The following is a 23,868-nucleotide window of genomic DNA, read 5'->3' as shown; positions in this document are numbered from 1 at the left end:
CCCATTTCCCCTGATGGGTCAACCAGGAAGAAGTGGTGCTCGGACGATGCATCCTGCTCCGAGGCAGAACCAGACCGAGGGCACACTACTATGACCTATGAATTGACAGCCAGTCCCCCTCCTGTCTCCTGGCTGTCAGTTTTGTAGGGCACAAGTATGTCCCTCTCCACGCCCTCCCTGCCAAGCGGCCCTTGGCCTGAGAAGGAAGGAAGGAAGAGAAGAAGAAGAAGAAGCAGCAATTGTCAACAAGGGTGGAAGGGGGTAACTAGAAAACCAGAGCTAATGTGGCATGATGGCTAGAGCACAAAGGTTAGGCAAGTGCAATGGGATGGCGAGTTCAAATCCCCACTCAAACCAGGAAGTTCACTGGCTGACCTTGGAACACCTCTCTCTCAGCTGAACATACCTCACAGGTTTAGTTACAGGTAGGTAGCCATGTTGGTCTGCCATAGTTGAAACAAAATAAAAAAAATCCTTCTAGTAGCACCTTAGAAACCAACTAAGTTACTTATTGACATGCACACGAAAGCTCATACCAATTAGTTGGTCTCTAAGGTGCTACTGGAAGGAATTTTTTTATTTTGTTTCTACCTCACAGGGTTGTTGTGAGGATAAAATCTGGGTGGGTGGAAAGAGACTCATGCTTTCTGCACTGAGCGGCTTGGAGGAAGGCACTGGCAAGATATAAATGTAGCAATTAAATAATAAATATGCAAAATTTCAACCCCCACCACCAGGCCTGTTTTCCTAGGTGAGAGTGAACTATATATTTTGCATTTTCCTCCTTTCGTTTTTGAAAATGGGCAGAGTCTCCTTTGGAAAAAGGCAAATTCTGAGGAGCAGGGAGTGACTGAGCCAGGCCCCTTGGGGAGGGTGCCCCACAACTGAGGTACCAGGAATACCCCTCCTCACAAGCCCAACTGCCAAACCTCAGAGGGCAGTGGGGCAGTAACTTTGGGGTCTGGCCTTGATCAAAACATACCGGTGGGAACCTATGAGAGGAGAAGATTTAAAAGGTTAGGACCAGCACTTGGGATGGAGCTCAGAAATGGAGCAGCAACTACAGGTGAAATTAAATACCCTGTGCTGCATTGCTGGGGCTGTCAGATGTGTTTGGATCAATGGGAGGTTCTGAACAGACTTCCAGGGCAGCCCCAGGTAGAATGGATTGCAGCAGCCCATCCCGGAAGTTACCGAGGTGTGAATTTCTGTGGCCGGCTCTGTACTTATTACAAAGCTGGTAAAAAGCACCCCAGGCTACCATTTCCCACCAAAGCACTGCGCCAGAGTTGCAGTCCTATTTCTGCATGGGGAGCGCAGGCCCCTCCAGAACAAGCTGAGTATTAGGGGCCCAATGGAGGGAGGTAAGTGTGGAGTAGGGAATATGGAAGTCTAGCTGAAAACAGTGTAAACAAGTTGTGATGGATGCAATAATGGAATACTGAATGGTATAGTTTTTGTAAAGGATTTATGATTTGAAAATGAACCATGGAAAGAGAAGAAGGGAAGTCATTGATATATTAAGGATGTTAAATGAGTATTTTAAACTGTAAAACAGAAAATTTAATAAAATATATATGAGAATATGGAAGTTTAACAAAGTTCTGATTTTTCCCATGTTGTATACTTCAATGCTTTTATTTTTTAAAAAACAGCCAGATAATTTTTTCTACTTTTGCTTTGCTGGTGCCCTAAGCACATACTCCGTCTGCCCATTGGAGAATCCAGTGCTAAGGCTGAGCTCCAAACCCTGAATCAGAAGATTCCTCCCCAGCAGGCAGGTCTTCTGTCTTCTCTAGATTAAGTTACAGGCATGTAATCAGCTGTACGCAGTTGGGAATCTGGCTTGCACCGAAGCAACAGCTCCCTGCCGGCTGCTCTGCATCATCACCGAAGCGCCAAGAACATGCAGACGGCAGCTGGCCTGATCCTGGGTGGAGCTGGCCTCTGCGTGCCTCGCAGTTTGGCCCGGCTCCTCGAACCCCACCCATCGGCTCACGCAGACCCATGTTTGTGTGCAGAGCTAGTCTTGGATGCATCATGCTGAGTTTCCAGAAGTCAGGAACAAGGGGAGTAGCGGTGGGGCAAGGAGATAGTTTTGGAGCCGGGTTTAATGCACTCTCCCTCAGTCGCCCCCCAACACTTTTGATCAGGGGCTTCCAAACTGTGGTCCCTGGAGTCTGGGAATTGCAGCTTTAGACGGTTTTGTGTGTGTGTGTGTTTTGCTTTCCTTCCTTCAAAATTTGCTAAGCCGTTCCAGCTGGGTTTGCTCCCCTCCTGCCGCTCATTCTGCTGAGGGGCTCTCCAAACGCCTGCCCCACTGTCCTGCCCCGATGGCGCAGCTGGGGAGATGAAGGCAGTCTGGGACTCTGTCTCCTTTCTAGCTTTGCAGAGAAGTGCGGGGATGAAGGCCCCCATCCCCTGTCCCCGTGCAGGGTTAAAAGCCACCCTGCCCCCATTGTTACAGCCTCATTGTGGCTGGTGATTGAGCCCAAGTCAACAGGAAAAGTCCCCAGCCTCTGCTTCCTTCCCTGGCATGGAAACTGGCTTGTTTGGATGGAGGAACCATTGCTGAGAGAGACCCGGGGTGTGCCTGCCTCCTCCTTGGCAAGTGGCCCTCTCTGGCTCTGGAGCAGCTCTCTGGGGCAGGGTGGGGTCTGGGGCCTTCCCAAATCAGTGGTGGGAATCACAATGGCAGACTTCCCATAATGGGCATGTGGTTGGCTGGTGGGTTGCAAATTCAAGAGCATCCCAGACCTTGAGATTTCAGGACTCAAACCTGAGATCCTGGGGCGGCCCCTGGTGATGTCACAGAGGGAGGCCTGCAGTGATGTCACGGGGCACGCCCTGGAGATGGAGGTTAATTGGGAGAGAAGGGCAGGTTCCCCAGTGTGTTTGTGCTGCAATTTACAGCCAGCTCCTTGTTGGGCTGAAGCTTGCAAGCTGCATGCACAGTCTTCTTAATAATGGTTGTTGTTGTTACTATTACTATCAAAGGCATTCTCGCCCACCTGGAGATCCACAAAACAAATGAAATACCGTGAAGATCCCTGAAACGAGAAGTAATCAACTAGAAATGTTTTTTCCCCCTTAAACTTTTTGATTTTTATTATTTAGTTTATTGCTATACGATAATATTTCAAGTCGATTACTTCTCGTTTCAGCGATCTTCACGGTATTTCATTTGTTTTGTGTAATTTCTTGGTTCTGTGACTGTCTTTTTTCACCTGGAGATTCCAGCTCCCCCCCCCCCCCCCGTGCCACCAGGAAGGGGCCAGGCAAACAGAGAGACTTCAGGTCAGAGCTGGGGGCCTTTCAACCCTGTTGTCCACTGTGATCTATGTATTGCAGAGGTGGACTAGATGAGCCTTGGGGGTTCCCAACTCTACCATTCAAGGAGAGCGGGGTGCAGAACCTTCGTCCTGATCCCACTGGGAGGGCACTTGGGATTCCCAGGTGGGTGCATCTCTGGGTGTCTGGGCTAGAGCTGAGCCGCAGGCTGTTCTAGAGACCCACCCCAAGAGAGATGGCATCAGGAGGCCAAGGAGATGACAAGACCTGTGGCCTAACTCAGCAGCACATGTAGGCCAGAGTGACACATTCTTTCCTCGCCTTTGCTCCATTGGTGGCTGTGCAATGGACATAAGAGTGTCGTGATGTCAGGCCAGGCGCCTGGAGTTTCCACAGCCCAAGCGTGGGCCCCTGCTGAGAGAGTGATGGCTTCCTTTTCCTGATCGGAGGCTCTGTTTACTACAGCTTCCTAGCAGGATCAGGCCAGAGCTTCCCTTGCCCTGCCCTAAATCCTCACAGCCAGGCGTTCCTTGAGGACTGTTCTGTGAGGAAAAGCACCCACTCCGTGCTGGATTACGCAGTGGGCAGGCTAACCTCCTGCAGCAGAGCAAAATACAGAACGCAAGGAAATCAGATCCTGTTGTGTGTTGCGCATGACATGCGCATGCCTCTATTTCAACGTGTTTTGTGTCATTCCAAAAAATAAATAAATACAAATATTATACTGTTTGGTATTGTTTTCATTTTGAATTATACAGGAGATAAAGGTACCACAGTCTTTTTAGTGCTCTGAAAGGCTCTGTCCTTTTTATGGGGAGAGTGATAGGAAATACTCTCTGAGGAGCCTCCCCCCACCCCACCCCAAAGTGGTCAATGCTCCTCTGTGTCTCCCATCACCTGACCTTGGGCCGGAAAGAATCCCAGCCGCCCTCTGCTTCCAGAAAGGAGGCTTTGGATGCCGGCCCATCCGTTTCGGAGGCTCACATGACTGCAGCCTCTGGGGCTGGGGAGGAAAACAGCCTCACAGGGGGGCCATTGTGCCCAGCTGATTGAGAAAGGCTCCTCTAAGGATGCTGGGGCAGGCAGAAAAAGAACTGCAGGCTTGCGCCAGGTCTCTTTCTCTCTGCCTCCTCTGCTTCCACACCTGCCTTGGTTTGACTCTGCCAGGCACTAGGCGCAACTTTGGGGCGTGGCAAGCCAGCCTCCCCTGGAGATGCAGCTCAGCACATCAGTGTGCAATAAAGCACTGCGGGGTGGGCATTGGGATGAAACCCCTCATGCGCACCAGAAGAGGCCTTTCTGCCCCGCAGGAAATGTGGGAAGCAGGGGAAGATGCACACACACACTCCGGCCAGGCCCTTACCTGACTGTTTTGGCGGCCAAGGGCCTCCTTTATGGAGGAGGCCTCATGCCTCAGTAGGTCATGCAGAAGCGGTGATGCGATAGCCACCTTCAAATATCTGGGCTGCCACACGGAAGATGGAAGAAGAAGAAGAAGAAGAGTTTGGATTTGATATCCCGCTTTATCACTACCCGAAGGAGTCTCAAAGCGGCTAACATTCTCCTTTCCCTTCCTCCCCCACAACAAACACTCTGTAAGGTGAGTGGGGCTGAGAGACTTCAAAGAAGTGTGACTGGCCCAAGGTCACCCAGCAGCTGCAGGTGGAGGAGCGGAGACACGAACCCGGTTCCCCAGATTACAAGTCTATCGCTCTTAACCACTACACCACACTGGCAAGAGTGGAGCAAGCTTGTTTTCTGCTTCTCCCGAGGGAAGGACCCAAACCAACAGATTGAATTACAAGACGGGAGATTCTGACTAAACATTAGGAAGAACTTTGTGGCGGTAGAATAGAAACCCTTGAAAGGTGGACTCTCCTTCATTGGAGGTTTAAGTAGAAGTTTGGATGGCCACCTGCCAGGGGTTTTTTAGCTGTGCTTCCTGCACTGCAGGGGGTTGGACTAGATGACTGTTGGGGTCCCAACTTTTCGATTCCGTGGAGGGATAATAGCCCTTCTCTTTTCCACGCCTTGTGGCTCACTTTATTCCCTTCCCCCTCAACACGTAGCTCTAGAGTTCTGGTGTGCTCTCTACAACCTTCCCTCCCTCCGAACGGAGGACTTTTGCAGTGGAAAATATGAGGCCCACATCGCCTGTGAGGGAAAGGCTTTCCGAAGGATGCCTCGCTCCCTTATTTGGGAGGAAAAATCTTGTCCTTTCATTTTGAGGCTTTTTTCTCCCTTGGCTCAGATTTTGGGAGGAGATTTTTAAATTTTTTTTAAAGAACTGCCTTTAAACCTGACACAGCAGATTGGAATGATCGTATTCCATTTCGTGGCTGATGGAATGAGGGGGAATGAAAGGGAGCAGGGGCAGCTTAGCAAATGTTGGGTGGGGTGGGGCGAAAGGAAAACCAATCAAAATCCTGGATGGGGAACGGAGAAGAGGAGATACTCCCACCCCACCCCCCAGGTGCCACGGAAGTTTTGTGGGGTGAGATTTGCATTTTTTCCCAAGAGCTTGCAGATTATTCCCAAACTGAAGTTCAGGAAATAGCAGAAAATCTGTAACATTCTTTACTCACATATTTATATATTCCACAAACAGGCTCGTTGAAGACGCTGAGGTTTTGTATTGTCGTGCCACTACAAAAGACCCTTTCGGGCTGAAACACCCCCCATTTTTACCCAATTTCCCATGAATTCCTTATCCTTAGAATATCACAGTTGGCTGGCTTGTGACTGACATTTAATATCTATGTACTCCTCACCGCTAGGCACATTCTGTTTTGTTTGCTGTTACTTTTTGTTGATCCAGATCATGTGGCTTTGCGACTTTTGACTTTAAAAACGGCTCCTTTTGCTTCTAAACTTTCCTTGATCAAAACCACGCTGAGCACCATTTGTCAGGATAGTGGAACACGAAGGAGAAGGAGATCTTCAGAAATCCTCGTTTCAACTATCACATTGCAATGCATTTAGCCTCTTTATACCCCAACCCCTGGAAAAAGGTTGCGAGGACTGCGCTGGTGTTCAAACTTCAAATGGAGAATTATAAAGCAAACATAAACTCCCACCTTGATCTTTAACTCGGCTGATATATCTCGACAGGTTCACATCCATTCTGCTTGAGTTTTGGACTCCCATGTGAGGCCCTGTCCCAAATGTTTCTGCCAATTTTCATTAGGCGGTTCTATTTGCAACCCAGCTATTGCATGACACTGTGCTGTATATCTCACCACCTGAAAGGGGGGGGGGGGAATCAGGGCCAGCCCAGGACTCTTAGCTGCTAGAGGCAAAACAGGAAATGTGAAACACAAGAGCTGTGATCTCCGCATGCACACCCAAAAACCATTCCGCTTTCTCACCCAACAGACAGATCGTGTTGCAGCGAAAGAGAAAGTTGAGTGGATAAGCAGAGCCAAAGGTCTCCCTTCACTTGGCTAACTAATATTGAGCGGGGTGGGGTGGGGGAATCACATAGTACTGTGATATGTCATGGTTTGGACCATGCCAAGAGCCTTGAGCCGGAACGCGGGTGAGCCCGATAAAGGCACGTTCAAGGTTTGGCCTCTCTCGGGATCAGGGCTCTTAAACAATTTCCAGTGCTGGGACAAAGGCGCATGAATCATAGAATCACAGAAATGCAGAGCTTGGAAGGAGCCCAACCCCCTGCAATGCAGGAACTGCAGCTAAATGAGTGCATGCAGAGTTTCTTCCTTTTCATAAATGACCACTACCTAGGGCTCACCCATGCTTACCTTTCCTTCGCACTTTCTAGGTGCATTCCAGGTCTGTGCCTGAGCGCTTTTTGTTCGTTTCAATGAGAAAACCCACATTTGCTGCTGAATTGGAGCAGACGGGCTTTATATACGGATAGGAACCCCTTGAAATTGGCCCGGGGTCTTCCCCAGGAGAGGCAAGAGTCTAATTCTTAGGAATGAGAGGTTCCTCCCCAGCTGCGGACCATTCATTCCAGAACCTGCTGACATCACGGGCGATGCATGAGGCCAGTTCACAAAGAGGGATTCCGGCCAGCCAGAGCCACCGGGCTGTTAAACTGCCGAGGCCGAGGCGGATTTGCCATGCAGAGGGAATGGAGCGGAGGCAGAAGGACGCTGACATGGACGAAGGGAGCTCAGGTGAGGCTATCACTCGCAACCCAGAGATGCCCCACATCACCATCAAGGCATCTTGCCCTTTATTATTTCTTTACACATTCCAGACATACAGCTTGAGGCTGATCCCTTATATCTTATTCTCCTTGCTCAATGGGCATGCGCAGCTTGGTACTACTGAGTCCCAGAACCTCTGATCAGGGACCCAGATAGCCCAGGGCCTATCCTTCCCAGGGCACCCCAAAGTCCTGATTTAAGTCAGTGATTTATTTTTATTTATTTTTTGCCTGCTCTGTGGTTTTAGCTGCCTCTGCTTATCAGCTACTGCATTTGACTGTTTTATAGCTGCTTATGGTGCAATTTGTTTATTTTATGCTTTGTTATCTGCCCTGGCACCTGTATAGATCAGGTATAGGCAACCTCAGCCCTCCAGATGTTTTGGGACTACAACTCCCATCATCCCTAGCTAACAGGACTATATATAACCATATATAAATATTATTTGTACAGTATATCCAACCTTTCCTCCCACGAGCTCAAAGTGGCGGACATGATTCTCCCGCTCTTCATTTAACCCTCACAACAACCCTGTGACGTAGGTCAGGCTGAGAGGCAGCGACTGGCCCAAGGCCACCTAGTGAGTTTTGTGGCCAAGTGGGGTGCTGAGTCGCAGTCTGACACTCTAACCACTACAGCACATTGTCTCCCAGTGACTCTCAAGGGTCTCAAGCACAGGCATGCATTGCCAGCACTAGCTACATGAGCCTTTTGTTATCTGGAGACACCAGCAGGGTTTGAACCCGGGACCTTTCGCATGCAAAGCAGATGCTACAGTGGTCTTTCCCTGCATGTTAAAACTTGTTACAGCACAGCAATGCTTTGGTCCTATGAGAACAACTGGGAGGGACAATTTCTTGCTCAGGGAAGCATATGATACAGGAAAGCAGAAAAGGAGCTGGAGTTTATCAGATCTGTAGGCTGGGGCATGTAAGTTTCAGTTTGCTATTATTTACGGCAGGTAAACCACGCACTGACACCCACTCCCCCGTTTCATACAGACCCAAAATATAATACTATTCACCCGACGGCAAAACACAGAAACAAAGCAATATTAAAATAGTAAGCATCCATTCCTTATTCAGGCTGCCAATGACGCTCTAAGAACTGGAAAGTAGGATTTAATTAGGCAATTTAATCTGGATTTGGGTTTGCACTTTAGCTCACGAAGCAGAAGAACCAGTGATAAAAGCCACGGCTTTATGACCGACTGGAACAAGCCATTCAGTTTATTGATGCACAGTGCTTGGTTCAGAAAACAACACTGGCCACTTGTTATGAAAATAAGATTACTAATTAAGCTTATCTACTGGGTGGCTAAAGTGCAGTTTCAAATCCGGGTTTAGATAACCAAGCTAAGAGTTGAAACCAGGAGCTGGGAACTAGGAATCATCTTCGGCCTTCTGCTTTGGCAGATAGGGGACCTCGTTTCCCACGTCCCCACATAATATAGGTAAAAGGCCTTTTCAGTGTTGGCTCCCTCTGAGGAATACCCCCCCCCCCAGTGAGGTTTGCTGGCATCTTTTCAGAGTCAGGTAAAGACTTACCTTCCCCCCTGGGCCTTTGATGGACTGAGCTGATTCTGCTTGATTTATCCTATGGATGTTATAATGGGGTACTGTATGAAAAAGTGTTACTTTTATATGATTTTTTTTCTTCTCCCCCCTCCCTATGGTATAATGTATTAATGTGTATGGTGGTTTTTTAAATGCAAGTCGCTGTTAGAGAACAGCTGGCTTAATAAGTTTAGTTACCGGTAATTAATTAATATGTGTGTAAAAAGAGGTGGAAACAATGGAGCTATTGAGTAACCTACAAAAATGAAGTACACTCTGCACATGCTCATGAGCACTCGTTTTATCTTTGAGGAGGACCCCGCCTCATTTCTTAATTGCTAAGGCTGAATTCAGAGGTGCCCGAGTGCTTCTGAGCATGTGCAGAGTTCCTCCCCCCCCCCTCGTTCCCTTGCTTTGGTGGTGGCAAGGGTCTTACAATGGCGGAGCAAAAATTACTGTTTCCGTTGAGTTAATTTGCGACCCCTGGACGAAGGTCCCAAGGTGGGCGTTGTCGGTTCCGACGGAGATGGTCCCATCTCTCCCTTTCGTACCTCTACGCTCAAAAGTTAAAGAGGCGCGCCGCAACTTTTGCCTTCTGCTGCTCTCAGGGCTGCCGGGAAAGGAAAGAGGGTGGGACAAGCACGTCGGCGAGCGGCCAATCAGGGGCGAGGAGGGGCGTGGCGCTGCCGCCGCGGCTTGATAAGGAGAGCCGCCGAGCGGCGCGTGGCGTCTGCGGTGCGTTGCGCTGCCGTCGGCTACTTTGCCTGCCGCATAAGGCGCTCTTGAACCCGGAGCCGGCCCCGCATATAACGCTCCCTCTTCATTTTTATTTTTATTTTGATCTTATTTTTCTCTTCCTTTCCCCCACCCTTCGCCCGCAGTAGGGTTGGGCTCAGCCATGTTCAGCTGGGTGAGCCGCGACGCGCGGCGGCGCAAGGAACCCGAGCTGTTCCGCACCGTCTCGGAGGGTCTGAAGCAACTGTACGCCGGCAAGCTGCTGCCGCTGGAGGAGCACTACCGCTTCCACGACTTCCACTCGCCGGCGCTGGAGCCCGCCGACTGGGAGAGCAAACCCATGGTGCTGCTGGTGGGCCAGTACAGCACGGGCAAGACCACCTTCATCCGCCACCTGCTGGAGCAGGACTTCCCCGGCATGCGCATCGGGCCCGAGCCCACCACGGACTCCTTCATCGCCGTCATGGGCGGCGAGAGCGAGGGCGTCATCCCGGGCAACGCGCTGGTCGTCGACCCCCGGCGCCCTTTCCGCAAGCTCAACGCCTTCGGCAACGCCTTTCTCAACAGGTACGGGGATGCAGCAGGGGGGCGGGTCCCGGGTTCCCTCCAAGGGCAAGGGGCTTGAATCCCCAGTAGCATCTCCAGGTGTGGCTGAAGAAAGACCCGTTATCTGTAAACCTTTCAGAGCCGCCACGACGCTGATGCAAACGAGAAAATAAGGCAGCTTCCTTTCTTTTAAACCGGCTCTTTATTCCGACCCATGAGGACTAGAATCTTTGTTTTTAGGAGCCTAGTAGTAGAATGCACCCTTTGAAAGCAGAAGGTCCACGGTTTAATCCTTGGCATCTCTAGGGTCAGCCTTTCAGACGCGGGAGAGCCACCGCCGGTCAGTGTAGCAAAGGGTGGGCTAGGTGGCAGCTGCTTCCGCTTTCCAGGAAACTCAAGGTGGACTCACTTGGTGTTTTTGCTAGACTTGAAGAGAGTGACTTCCCCTCTTGAGGTTGCCCTGTAACTTAGCTGGTATATGAACCTGAGTCTTTGCCAGTCATATGAATGCTGCTGGTTATGGAGGAGCCTGCTATCTTGCACACGCCCACCCCCCCAAAAAACGTGGACCGCCTAGATGAGAGCAAGATCCAAGAAGCAAGTTCAAATCTCCACTCAGACATGATACAACGCTCACTAGGAGCAGGGCCAGGGATGCTGGTGGCACTGTGGGTTAAGCCACAGAGCATAGGACTTGCCGATCAGATGGTCTGTTGTTCGAATCCCCGCAACTGCCAACCTAGCAGTTCGAAAGCACATCAAAGTGCAAGTAGATAAATAGGTACCACTCCGGCGGGAAGGAAAACGGCGTTTCTGTATGCTGCTCTGGTTCGTCAGAAGCGGCTTAGTCATGCTGGCCACATGACCCGGAAGCTGTACACCGGCTCCCTCGGCCAATAAAGCGAGATGAGCGCCGCAACCCCAGAGTTGGTCACGACTGGATCTAATGGTCAGGGGTCCCTTTACCTTTACCTAGGGGCACGGCCGGCCCTGAGGTTGGGTGGAGTGGAGTGACTGCCTTAGGCGGCTGATGTTACCGGGGTGGGCAGCATCCCTCCTCTTTTGGAGGACAGAGCTGTCTGGGTGCGTCTCATTAACCTTCTGCCGCCTGGTGACATCGGGGTGGCATTACCCCATTGCCGGCACTGGAATCCAGTTGATCCCTGGAGATTGGGCTGGGAAACCTTGGGCAAGTCACCTGTTTTTCATCCTAATCAGCCCTGCAGGGTGGTTGTTAATTTGAGGTAATGTTTTACCTTGAACAACTTTGGGAAGAAGTGGAGTGCTGTACCATATCAAATGCAAGCGGGAAATTAAAATTTCCCTAAAGGAAGATGAGCAAGGAAACTTATTTTGTGGTGGGGGGAGTGTTGCAGTGCAGCCTCCTCTGAATAGGTCCACACCATACACTTAGAGCATACCAGGGAATCTTGGGAACTCTAGTTACCTCCTCACATCACACTTATAACAAACTACAGTTCCCAGGATTCTTTGGGGGGGGGGAGTCACTTGTGTTAAATATGTCCTCTGGCTGTGCTTTCAATACATGGTGTGGATCTATTGTCAATAATCTTGCTCTGCCTTCTTTTCTCTCCCTGGCTCACGCCCAAGTAGTGGATGCAGATCCTGCTGCTCACTTTTTGGAGCTCTGCATCCTGCAGCTGATAAGATCCAAAAGTGCAACCCGCCCAGTTCCACTTTCTTTTCCAGCCTGACTTGGTGCCCTGGCTGTGCCCAGTCAGCCAGCCCTGCTGCCAGCCTGGGCTTTTAGGGCGCTGTCCCTTCCTTCCGCCCTCTCCCATCTGTCTTTGGCAGGCAGATTTAAAGAGCAGCAGAAATCCCCTCTTTGGCTCACACGCCCAGCCAGTTCCCAGACTGGAGGGGGAAGAGTTATTGAGGCCTGGCAGTGTAGCTCAGGCCCCACCCCCCTGCCAGAGCAGAGGGGCTTTTCAAGCCTTTTCCAAAGGAACAAAACTACAGAAATGGCCAAGTAAAAGCCTTTCATTTGATAGTTGTGTGTGCATTCAGTCTGTGGCAAAATTCAGGCACCCCAGGATATGTTTTGTCAGGTGGGGGTTTAGGCCAGTACTTTTTCTCTCCCCCACCCCACCCCCAAGCTCCTGTCCTGCTGAGGCATCACAGAGCTCTTAGAAGTGGGGCTGGCAAGGTTAAAGTTGTGGGCTGGCATTCTGGAGCATCTTTTATTTATAGCATCTGTTGTTTTTGCTCACAAGGGATTTTCAGAAGTGAGGGCTGGTCCTTGCCATGGAATCCTGATTTGGGGGAGAAAACAAGGGAGGAAGGAGCTGGAGCCTGTGGCTGGCTGCAGCCCTGGAGAAGAGACCCCCCCCTGTCCACGCTACAAAACTTTGTTGCAGATCCCACTGATTTGGTTTTTATTTTTATTCATTTAACTGGATTTGTATACTGCTTAGTCATCAAAACCTCCAATCAATTTACGTAAAGTCTAAAATCTGGTAACAAATACCGGTGAAGCCAGAAGTTAAAAACAAGCTGACCTAAACGTTTTCAAAATATCCATATACATAATTGGATGCAGTTACATACAGTGGACCCTCGAGTTACGTACCGCTCTGGATACATAACTTTCAGGTTGCGAACGTGGCAAACCCGGAAGTGTATACTGCCAGGTTTTGCCGCGCATGCATGAGCAGAAGTGCTCTGTACACTGTGCGCAGAAGCAGCGCCTCCAGTAACGGACTTTTCAGGTTAAGTACAGATCCCTGGAACGAATTTAATTCGTATCCGGAGGGTCTACTGTATTAAAATGTGTGTCAAATGTACATGTCTGGATAGGTCTGCCTAAGCCAGGTTCTTAGCAGGCATCAAAAATACAGCAAAGATGCCTGTCTAATGTCAGTGGATGGGGAGTTCTAAAATTTTGATGCTGTCGCCCTGAAGGATCAGATTCCTTGCATCCATGGAACAAACGTGCATTTGTAAAAGTTCCAGTTCCGCAGTCGAGGGGGTGCATTTGTGGGGCAAGGTGATCTTTCAAGTAAGCTGGTCCCACGCTGTTGAGAGAGCCTTGTATACAAAGAATAACCCTTTGAGTTTAGTCCACTAACAAACCAGCAGCTAGTGCGCACTTCTGAGCAGGTATGCTTACAGGGTCTGCTCCACTCATCAACCACGCTGCAGCATTCTGCACTAACCACAGTTTCTGGGTCAAGCACAAAGGAGGCCCCACATGAAGTGTATTGCAGCAGTCCAGTCCTAAAGTCACCGCTACTGTGGTCAAGCTTACCTGATCCAGGAATTACCTCCTGTGTTGCTGATAAATTCGTTTCGTTCTAAATTCTTTCCGCCATACAGCAGGGGTGGTGTTAACTTCTAGGCTTTTTTGCCTCTGTTACAACGCTCTTGTGGTGATGGACTTTTCATTCCCTGGACCTTGGCGTCAATCAGGAATTGCCCTGATTTCCAAGGGGAGTGGTCCTCCTGCAGCCCCGATCCCTCTAGTGTGCCCTGGAGTTTTGCTCAGGAAGGGTGGGCTGGGAAGATCGGAGCAAGTGTTTGCAAAGTCTGATACTGCCCTGGCCAAGCGGTCTCTTTAAGGGCCCTTTTGAGCCCCGAAGCATCTGAGATCGAATTCCTCACCAGTCACAAGCCGAAAGTCTGTTTCAGGAGAGCAGGGTCAACACAAAGAGGGATTGTTAGTTCCTGCTGGGTCTCCCTGCGACCTCCGGCAGACTTAGGGGCAGACTTAGGGGCGGCTTGCAGATTCCCTTGCTAGCAAAACAGCCTGGGAGTTCAGAGGAGGAATTTGGGCCTCCTAGTTAATTTTACACCCTGACAGTGTTTACACTTTTGTTCCACTCCCGCCTGACCTCTGTAGTGTTTAGATTGGTAAGCCAGAAATCTCCCTGCGCAAGGTTGGTGCGCTTTGCAGACTCCGCATGTGGCTTTCAAGTGGAGGCAAGCTAGCTCTGAGCATAGGATGCTTTCTTGCCACAAGCCAAGATAGCTGGTCCATCTGGCTTGCTAGTGGCTGTGCTGCCTGGCGGGGGCGGGTTTGCTGAACAGGTGTCTCAGCCGGCACCGTCCGGAAATGTGGGGATTGAACCTTGGACCTGAGCAAAGCTTGTGCTCTTCCGCAGTGGGCATGGCCCTTCCGAAAATGTTTGTTTTGAAAAACTACATCCCTAATCTTCGTATGGGGCCAGCTCAGCATTTTGTATCCAGTCCTCCTTGCACCCTGAGAAGTTTGGTCATGCTGTTGGGGTGGCTGGCTGCCAGCTGGATTCTTTTGGGGAATTTTATCTACAGACGGCCTTGCCTGGCTTGCCCTACACAGAATCATGTGGTGGGGAGGACTGTTAAGGCCACATTCACCCCACACATTTAAAGCAGGATTTGCCCAACTTGGCTCTCCATCTGTTTTTGGACTACAGTTCCCACCATCCCTGGCCGCTGGTCCTGCTAGCTAGGGCTGATGGGAGTTGTAGTCCAACAACAGCTGGAGAGGCCCACGTTTGGGAGACCCTGGTTTAAAGCATTAGGAATGCCACTTTAAAAAGTCATGGGTTCCTCCCCAAAGAATTATGGGAGCTGCTGTTTGTTAAGGGTGTGGTACTTTTTAGGACACCGCCGATTCCCCTTGCAGAGTTACAGACCCCTGGGAAGATGGATTGGCTGTTAAGCCACTCAAGGAGGGGTCTCCTTACAACTCAGGACCCTGAACAAACTACAGCTCCCATGTTGCTTTGGAGGAAGAAGCCATGATTACTTAAAGTGGTATCGTGGTGCTTCAAATATATGGTTTACTCGTGGCTTAATACCTAACTCCTTTCTCCTTTCACCCTCTGCTGCGCCCAGTGATCTGAGAAGGCTTCTCAGTCAAATGCTGTAGGCGTAGGTTGAATCCACAGTCCTTCTGGAGGCTGGATCATGTTGGCCAAGCAGAGGGGGGCCCAGGACGGGAGGTGCCTTATCTCCAGAGGATCCTTACAAGATTATCTTGAGGCAGCTTGCCAGTGTCCTTGACGACAGCTGACCTCCCCGTACCCTTGGCTTAGGACCTCTGTACAGGTGGAGCGCAGGCCGCGCGTTCAGGAGTTGGATTTGTGCACAGCCTTTTGTGGGTTAAGCCGGGGCTGCGCAAGAAGGGACTGATGCAGAGAGGAAGAGGTGGCCTTTGGTCTTTGTTGCCTTCCCTGCTGCTTGCGGGGAGAAGGCGGGAGCAAATTCCAAAGCAGCAGCAGCAGCCCTGCAAATCTGTCTCTGCAATATTCCAAAGCTCATCTTTTCTAGTTGCAGTGCTGAGCACCAAGGAGGCAGAGGGTGCCTCTCACTCCCCTGCTGGGCTGTGCAGGAAAGCATTCTGTGCGGGACTTGACATCTTTCTGCAGGGCCTGCAAGACAGAGCTGTTCCGCCTGGCCTTTGCTTTGGACTCAGTCTGACCCTTATGTTTCCCTCCCCTTATGGTTTTGATCTATGGGCTATTATTAAAATAAGACTGTATTTTAACATGTATTTTAAATTGTTTCTCTCCCCCCCCCCCCATTATATTTTTGTTGTAATTTTACTGGTGCTAGCTGCCCTGAGCCCGGCTCTGGCTGGGCAGGGCGAGGTATAAATAAAAATTTATTATCATAATTATTATTCCCGCAAGGGCAGGGGATGGATCAGGCGAGGTCATGGGAGGATGTTTTGAGCATTTCGGGAGAGGGGAAGCGGCCCCATCTCTCTTGGCGAAGGACATGGGAAGCTGCTTTCTTCCGAGTCCAACTATCTCGGTGCTGCCCACACTGACTGGCAGCAATGCCAGGGTTTCAGGCAGGGAGCCTCTCCCAGCCCTCCCTGCAGATGCTGTTGGGAGGACTGAACCCGGGGCCTTCTGCATGCAAGAGCTATGGCCCCTGAGAGGCGCTTTGAGACAGAGGGCAGGGAATGCTCTGGTGGCAAAGTCAGCAGTGACTGAAAGTTCAGGCTACGTACTGGGATGTTCACCCTCTTCCTTCCTCGTAGAATTGCAGGGATTTTTCTCCCAACATGGGCCTCGAACCCATGAACCTAATTTTTGACCTTCCTCTTCTGAGAACAGCATAGGCCTCGGTTCCTTGATGCGTTGCTCACTTAGTCTCTGTCCATGTCAAAGATGGCCTTGATGGGAGGAGAACTGTTGTGTATCAGGAGCTGGGATAGCCGGCTGAGACTCTGGCCTAATCCACACTGTACTTTTAAAGCAGTATCATGTCACTTTAAACAGACAGTTTCCCTCAAAGTATCCTGAGAGCTGAAGTTTGTTCAGCGTCCCAAGAATTGGGAGCTACAATTCCCAGAGTGGTTTCCCTCTTTCCATGAAACTGGGAATTATAGCTCTTTGGGGAGAATTGGGTTCCCCTAGGAACCCTCCACACCCATAACAAACGACAACTCCCAGGATTCTTTGGGGGAAGAAGCCATGGTTGTTTAAGGTGGTCTGATACCGCTTTAAATGTGGAGTGCAGATGGGACATTCTTTCCAGGTCTAAAGGTGCTGCGTTGGGTTTGGTCTCCAGGCAAAATAAATACCCTTCAGTCAGCCGCTGGAACAAGATACCCTGGAGACCAAATTGGTGGGGGTGGCAGCGGTGGTGTTCTGGACTTTATAACCAGCTCACAGGCCTGGTCTCTAGCTCAAGGGGAGGGGAAGACCCTGACCGCCTACCCCTGATGTTGTTAGATTTCCTAGCACCCATCAGCCGCAGCAGCCATCATGAACAACATGTCTAGGAAGATGGTTTGCAGTTGCACAATATATTTTAGCTCGTCTTTGAGTTCCCCATCCCTGGGCGAAGGGAACTTGTCCACCTGAGCCCCGTCGATTGCCGCAACTCCTACCCTGCCCAAATCTTCCTCTTGTGTCCTGTGGTCATGCCTTCCTCCTTGTGAAATCGAGAGGAAGCGTTTTTGAAAAGCAGAACGTCTAGCTCTTGACAACCTCAACACAATTCTGGGGTGCAAAACCTGTGTCTCACACAGGGTCCGGGAAGCTTGGGGAAGGGCCTTTGCAGCTCGCTGGGAGGGTGCTCGCTTTGCATGCAGGAAGGACCCAGGTTCAAATCCCACAAGCATTTCTCTGGTCATTGGTAAGAAGAGCGGAGAAGACTCTTCCTGAGAGCTGCTGTCGATGGTCCCAGTAGATGGTTTCAGGCTAGGCCTGTACAGTGGTTCCTCGCAAGACGAAAAGAATCCGTTCTGTGATTCTCTTTGTCTAGCGGTTTTTTCGTCTTGCGAAGCAAGCCCATTGACGGATTAGCGCTATTAGTGGCTTTTAGTGGCTTTTAGCGGCTCTTATCGGCTTATCGGGTCAGCTGATAAGCGGCTTAGCGGCTTAGAAAAAGGGGGGGAGGGAAAAAGCCCCGCAGGAACTCGCAAGACATTTTCGTCTTGCAAAGCAAGCCCATAGGAGATTCGTTTTGCGAAGCACCTCCAAAACGGAAAACTCTTTCATCTAGCGAGTTTTCCGTCTTGCGAGGCACCACTGTATTCTTTGTTGACACCCCAGCACCCCCGCTGAAAGTTAAGGATCCAAGTGGATCCACTCTCGGTGGAACAGTAAGCATCCTCTCCTATGTATTTTTTAAAATATATAATGCCATCAGTATTTGCAAGTGTCTGGCTCATTTAAGATTACATAGAACCTTTATTCTCATTAATGTATGAAACTCATGGTGGGGGGAACACTTTTATTTTTAATGAATCTTTATTATGTGTAAAGGGAATATTTGTATGAGTTAATGCTTTATTATCACCTTGGAGCTGTTTTGTATCTTTGGGCTTTTGTCCTTCCAGACTTTGACGCTTTAAAATCTCTTGATTCTTTGTTATGTTTGCAAAAAATCAATGAAATAAAATGAAAAGTTGTCTCAGTTGCCAGTAAGGAAATACACAAAGATGCAGCCACACGATTTATTGAATCAGAAATAAAACCTAACCAGAGGGGAAAGGTGTGTGGTTCGTGATTTCAAAGGGTTTGATGGTCTAAATCAAAACAGTGGCAAGTTCATACTTAAAAGAAGATTAAAACGTAACCTTGGGCTGTACTAAATCCAGACACCTAGACCTGTGGGACCTGACTTTCCTGAGCCTCTGTGTTTGTGGATGAAACAAATGAGAAAAAATGGCAAAGCACTTTGGCCCCGGGACAATTTTAGCTCATGCGAGTCCCACCCCCTGCCCCCCAAGAAGGGCGATTTGCCAAGTCTTGAAATACCAATAATTGTCTAGATTATTGAGGTTAAAGGGCTTCCAAAACTTGGTGATTATGCCCTGGGGCCACCGTCAGAAGGTTCAAGATCAGTTCCCTGTTGTTGTGGTCTTGATCTGAATCTGCAAACAAGTTCAAGGGAGCCCGGCAAGTGGAGGGGGTGATATGTTTCTCGAGTTATCTTCCACTCATTCTCGTGGCACCCTTCCCTTCTCTTTGTGGGTGGTGCCACACGAAGGTGGGTGCTGGAGGATGGGAGGCCCCGCTTTGAAACTTGGCTCAACTCTCTGAAGCAGTTAGCTCTGTTGCCCAAAAAGTGTGGCGAGGAGGACAGGCAGGGAGCCACGTCTGCCTCCCTATGCTTGCCTTTTCGGCTGAGACGAATGGCTTAACTGTCCTCTCCTTCCTCCCTCGTAGGTTCATGTGTGCCCAGCTGCCCAACCCAGTCCTGGACAGCATCAGCATAATTGACACCCCTGGAATCCTGTCTGGAGAGAAGCAGCGGATAAGCAGAGGTAACACTTGGGCTAAATCTAGACATATATTTTTAAAAACGCGCACTGTGAAAATGCTTTATAAAAAAAGTTTTAAAATATATATATTGAATTTCCCATTGGCTCACCATTGCCACCTAGGGCCACATTTGATAATGCACTTAAAGCACACTTTGAACGTTACAGTGGTGCCTCGCAAGACGAAATTAATTCGTTCCGCAAGTTTTTTCTTCTTGCGAGTTTTTCATCTTGCGAAGCACGGTTTCCCATAGGAATGCATTGAAAATCAATCAATGCGTTCCTATGGAAACCGCCTTCAGACCAGGTCCAGGGACAGTCTGTCCCCCGACCTCTTCTGAAGGCTGGGGGGTGGGACAAGGGCTTTTCTTCCCACCGCCAGCCCTTCTCCCCACCTCCCGCCCCGCGAGCTCCGGGGACAGGAGTGCTTTGCTGCCGACCGCCAGCATTTTAAAAGCCCCCGCTGTCCTGGGGCGATTTTAAAATGCTGGCGGGCGGCAGCGAAGCCTCCGCTGTCCCGGGGCGATTTTAAAATGCTGGCAGGCGGCAGCGAAGGTTTCGCTGCCGCCCCCCATCATTTTAAGATCGCCCGGGACAGCGGTGAAGTCTCCGCTGCCCCGGGGGCTTTTAAAATGCTGGGGGTCGGCAGCGAAAGCTTCGCTGCTGCCCGCCAGCATTTTAAGATCGCCCCGGGACAGCGGAGAAGTCTCCGCTGTCCCAGGAAGGCAGGCGGGGGGGAGCAAAGACTTTTGTCCCCCGCCGGCCTTCAGAAGAGGTCCAGGACCTCTTCTGAAGGCCGGCGGTGGGCAAAAGTCTTTGCTCCCGACCGCCAGCATTTTAAAAGAGGTCCCCGGAGATTTCCCTATGGGCTTTCTTCTTGCAAAGCAAGCCCATAGGGAAATTCGTCTTGCGGAACGACTCAAAAACGGAAAACTCTTTCGTCTTGCGAGTTTTTCGTTTTGTGAGGCGTTCGTCTTGCGAGGCACCACTGTATATTTGCAGCTGTATAGCCGAGTCCTTGGGGGCCGTGTGTGCAAGAACTTGATGTTTCTTTGCTACGGTTTTTGCAGTGCTCTTCATATGTTTCTATGAGTGTGGTCCCATCTTCTTGGTCAGACAGACCTCATAGCAACAGCCCCACCATCTTACCTAAGTGAGCTTCAGGATATTAGCACCCGTCCAACCTGCTACAGGTGCTTATTCAGCAAGTCCCAAGCTGAGCATTGCTGGTATACCGAGGGCACTTTGCACAAGAACCTTGGGCGAGCTCACTGAGCGGCTTCATGTAGGTGTTCCTGGGTGGCTGCTGTGGAACACCATGGTGCTAAGACTAGAACCAATTTGCTGAATAGGAGGAGCATGACCTACAGGGGCACAGTTTCCCAGTTCCCAGCCCTGTCCAGAAGGATAGCCTCCTCAAAAGTATTGAAAGCAGCTACGCTCCCAGTGATGTTCCTCCATCAGTGTAACATGGGAGGTCTGGAGGGTATCAACATGAGAACAGGACCTTCCCAGTGATGGCTCCCTCCTCGTAGAATGCTCTCCTGGGGGAAGCTTGCCTGGCACCAACCTTACATAAAGGTAAAGGGACCCCTGACCATTAGGTCCAGTCGTGGCCGATTCTGGGGTTGCGGCGCTCATCTCGCTCTATAGGCCGAGGGAGCCAGCGTACAGCTTCCGGGTCATGTGGCCAGCATGACTAAGCTGCTTCTGGCAAACCAGAGCAGCGCACGGAAACGCAGTTTACCTTCCTGCTGGAGCGGTACCTATTTATCTACTTGCACTTTGACGTGCTTTCAAACTGCTAGGTTGGCAGGAGCAGGGACTGAGCAATGGGAGCTCACCCCGTTGCGGGGATTCGAACCGCCAACCTTCTGACCAGCAAGTCCTAGGCTCTGTGGTTTAACCCACAGCGCCACCCGCATCCCCAACCTTACGTAGCTTCAGGCAAAAATGTTTCTTTTCTGCCAGGCCCTTGGCTTCTAATTTGCTGCAGCCTCCTTGAGTGAGCGGGATGTTTTAATCCTGCCTTTAAAAAGTAGGATTGTCTTCTAGAGTTTTATAATGGTAACCGAATCTGGGTCAGAAAGCTCAATTTGATGTTGCTCTCGATGCCTGGAGCTATGTTGCCTCCTTTCCCAACCAAACTCCTTGCCCGGAAAGGAAGATCTGGGGCTGTCCCAATAAAACAAACGTTCAGGAACAGAGGATAGTTTTTTAAGAGGGGCTGCCTGACCACCTCCCCTGTTGGGGGCGGTGGGTTTTCTAACCCTTGGTTGTAGGCGGTGGGTTTAAAATTGGGAGGGTTGCTTCGATCGGGTACATAATCTAGGAGGTTGAATGTACGCCCAGTGTGTTGTGGCTTCTTAAGTGAAATGTTCCGTCCTTGGGAGGGGCAGAGAAGAACCTCCCCCCCTCCCCCCTGCCTTTGGCCTATAGCCTGTATCTCCTGGCCAAGTTCAGGCCTCCTTGGAGGAAACTCCCCCCCCCCATTCCCCTCGCTGAAGTTTCCAGGCGTAGCTTGAAAATATGTGGCTGGCACGAGAAGGGTGTTCTAGGTGGTGTACATGCCTCGCCAGGAAGGAGCAGCATTCCTGATGCCTGGGGAGTGTCGCTGCCCCCCTCTCCTTGGGCCTGGGGCAAGCGGAGACGGCGTCTCGTGCTGCGCTGATAGCGAAACTCTGCTCCTGCCAAGCAGATGGACGGCGGCTAAAAATAGCTGCCTTCTTCCCAGGCTCCTGTCTCGGGGGCCATCTTCCCTCTGCCTGTCCTACTACGTCTTGAGACAAACCCCAGTTTGGCTTCCTTCATCTCCTGGCTGTGCTACGGTCTCCTTTCCAGGTGGGGGGGGGGGCTATCACCTCTGCTGCCTTTGGGGTTGGGGGGCAGAGAAGGGAACCAGGCCTTGCCCCAGAGGAGAGGTTATAGGCAGATGGAGGGGCCCTTTGCTGTCCTGCTGCCCGAGTCGGACACAAGTGAAACATGTGTCTTATTGCAGGCCTGGAAATTTGACTTTTCTCCTTGCCCTGCTATCAGGAAGTGCTGCAGATGAGCGATAAGGCTCCACTTGACCCCAGCAAGCAAGAAACCAGGATGTGGTGGTCAATGAGCTTTGGTTTAGCAAATGAGCGCTCATAACACATTATTTTTTTTTTAAACTATCCTTTAATATATGGAATCTTGCAGTCACCAAGAAACTAGCTCGCAAACTTCATGTGCTCATGAAGAACCTATAAAACGCTTTTATAAAGGTTGGTGGACCTTTGTGTCTTACGCATCAACTAACAACTTACATAACCTGCACGTAGAAAAGAAATAATGGACTACCGGATTTAATATCTATTTAAATTGGTTGTATTAACTGTACTGTATGAATATCTCTTCAGTGGCTTCCCAACTTTTTTGGGGTGTGTGGGTGTGTTTCCTTCACTTTTTGTTGTTGTCTGCAAAAAGAAAAATTGTATAATGGTCTAACTCTTGGGAGGCTTCATTTGCTCAGAATCAAGCAGTCTCAGCCAACTCCTGCCCTTGTGGAGGCAGACCTCTATGCGTGCCTTCTGTGCCCTTTGCCCTCTCTCACAGAGATATGTGGCCAAGCCAGTCTGAACTCTGCTGGGAGCTGGATTCCCTTCTGGTGCTGGTCTGGCAGGGGCCTCCCAGAGGGTGCTCAGGAGCCGTTCTGCTGAGCGCCGGAGGGCAAAACAAGTGTGTGTTGATCCCCTCCGTCACGTTCCACAGGCATAGGGAGACAAGGATATGGCAGTGGTTGGACTGTTGTGCTTCAGGGTATCTTGCGTCCTGATCTCTGCCACCAGCAAGGTGACCAAGTCCCCTATGGGAAGCTGCAGCCCCTGCCTTGCAGAAAGAACGCTGCGGCACGAGGAAGACCAATGTGGCTCTAGGCGTTGGCCAATGAGCTTAGAGATGCTTCAGTGTTCGCTCTCCTCTCCTCTGCCCTCCTCATTCGTTTTTCCTTTTATAGCTTGTCTAATAGATGGAGAGCCGCCGGCAGGAAGAGGAACTGTTGTATGTTTTGCTGAACGTGAGCTTTTGTGCTTAGCAGCAGCCTTAAGATGAAGTATCTTAGAGCCCTTCAGGTACGCAGGCAGAAAGCTGCAGAAAAAGCAGGCTGGCAAGCTCAGTTGGATAGAAGTGTCCAGGAAATGCTAGTGGCATTTCAGAAGCCAGGGAGACAGGATTGATTTTGTCAACCTCTGTCACTATTATACCTGCTGGAGCAAAAGACACCCCCCCCCAATTTATTGCACCTTGTTCCCCTCCCAGTGTCAGGGGGTGAGGATCCAGTTCCCTTTCCAGCACTGGATTTCCAAGATAGGATCATCTGTGAAGCTGACCAGCCTTTGTTGATGCTTTGGGAGTAAACGTGAACAAGTGTATAGGATTAGTTCAACTTAGAGCCTTGGTGCTCTGGTTTGTTTTGTAATCTGTTTCAAGGTTCTGCCTGCTTTCCCGCTACCTTTGTTTCCTATTTAAGTTTCTTAATTTGACCGCTGAGCTGTGTGTGGTTGCCAGCCTCCAGGTTTCTGAATCCCCATGTGCCCAGATACCTGGCCTTCAAGCTGCTGGGAGTTTGGGATTGGCATTGTAAGCAGACCAGCGCACTCTTCTGTGGGTCTGGGAGAGAGTGTGGACTTCCACTACACTCTGAGCAAACCAGAAAGGTGCAGTTTGGACTCAGGAGTCCTGGGTCATCGGCTCAGAACCTTTTAAAAAAAGTAATTGCTTTAGCTCATCCTGGCTTCCCTCCCCTCTGGGGTTTCAGGAGTGAAAGGGTGGGTGGCATCGATGCCAGGCTGCTGTGTCACAGTTGGGCATC

General features: G+C 50.3%; 1 protein-coding gene and 1 long non-coding RNA gene across 3 annotated transcripts in view; one reads left to right on the top strand and one right to left on the bottom strand.

Moving 5' to 3' along the window:
- Positions 1–6,023: 6,023 nt before the first annotated feature.
- On the bottom strand, positions 6,024–7,128 carry LOC310694689. The gene is made up of 2 exons (XR_014519789.1): positions 7,053–7,128; positions 6,024–6,533 (listed from the first exon to the last, which is right to left on the bottom strand). It is a non-coding gene; the product is annotated as an uncharacterized lncRNA (long non-coding RNA).
- The window catches only part of EHD1 (EH domain containing 1), a 32,945-nt gene continuing 16,175 nt past the window's right edge, over positions 7,099–23,868 (top strand). Inside the window, exons 1-3 of one of the 2 annotated variants that reach the window (XM_083477935.1) lie at positions 7,099–7,433; positions 9,904–10,324; positions 18,937–19,034. In XM_083477935.1, the coding sequence (XP_083334061.1) occupies positions 7,232–7,433; positions 9,904–10,324; positions 18,937–19,034 (721 nt within the window). In that variant the 5' untranslated portion in view covers positions 7,099–7,231. The remainder of the gene's footprint in view (positions 7,434–9,903; positions 10,325–18,936; positions 19,035–23,868) is intronic. The other variant, XM_083477934.1, reaches the window with a different exon arrangement.

Source organism: Podarcis liolepis (genome assembly GCF_965112155.1).
Source record: "Podarcis liolepis genome assembly, chromosome: 15".
NCBI lineage: Eukaryota > Metazoa > Chordata > Lepidosauria > Squamata > Lacertidae > Podarcis > Podarcis liolepis.
The sequence above is the reverse complement of the archived record's forward strand: the minus strand, read 5'-3'. Positions and strand labels throughout refer to the sequence as shown.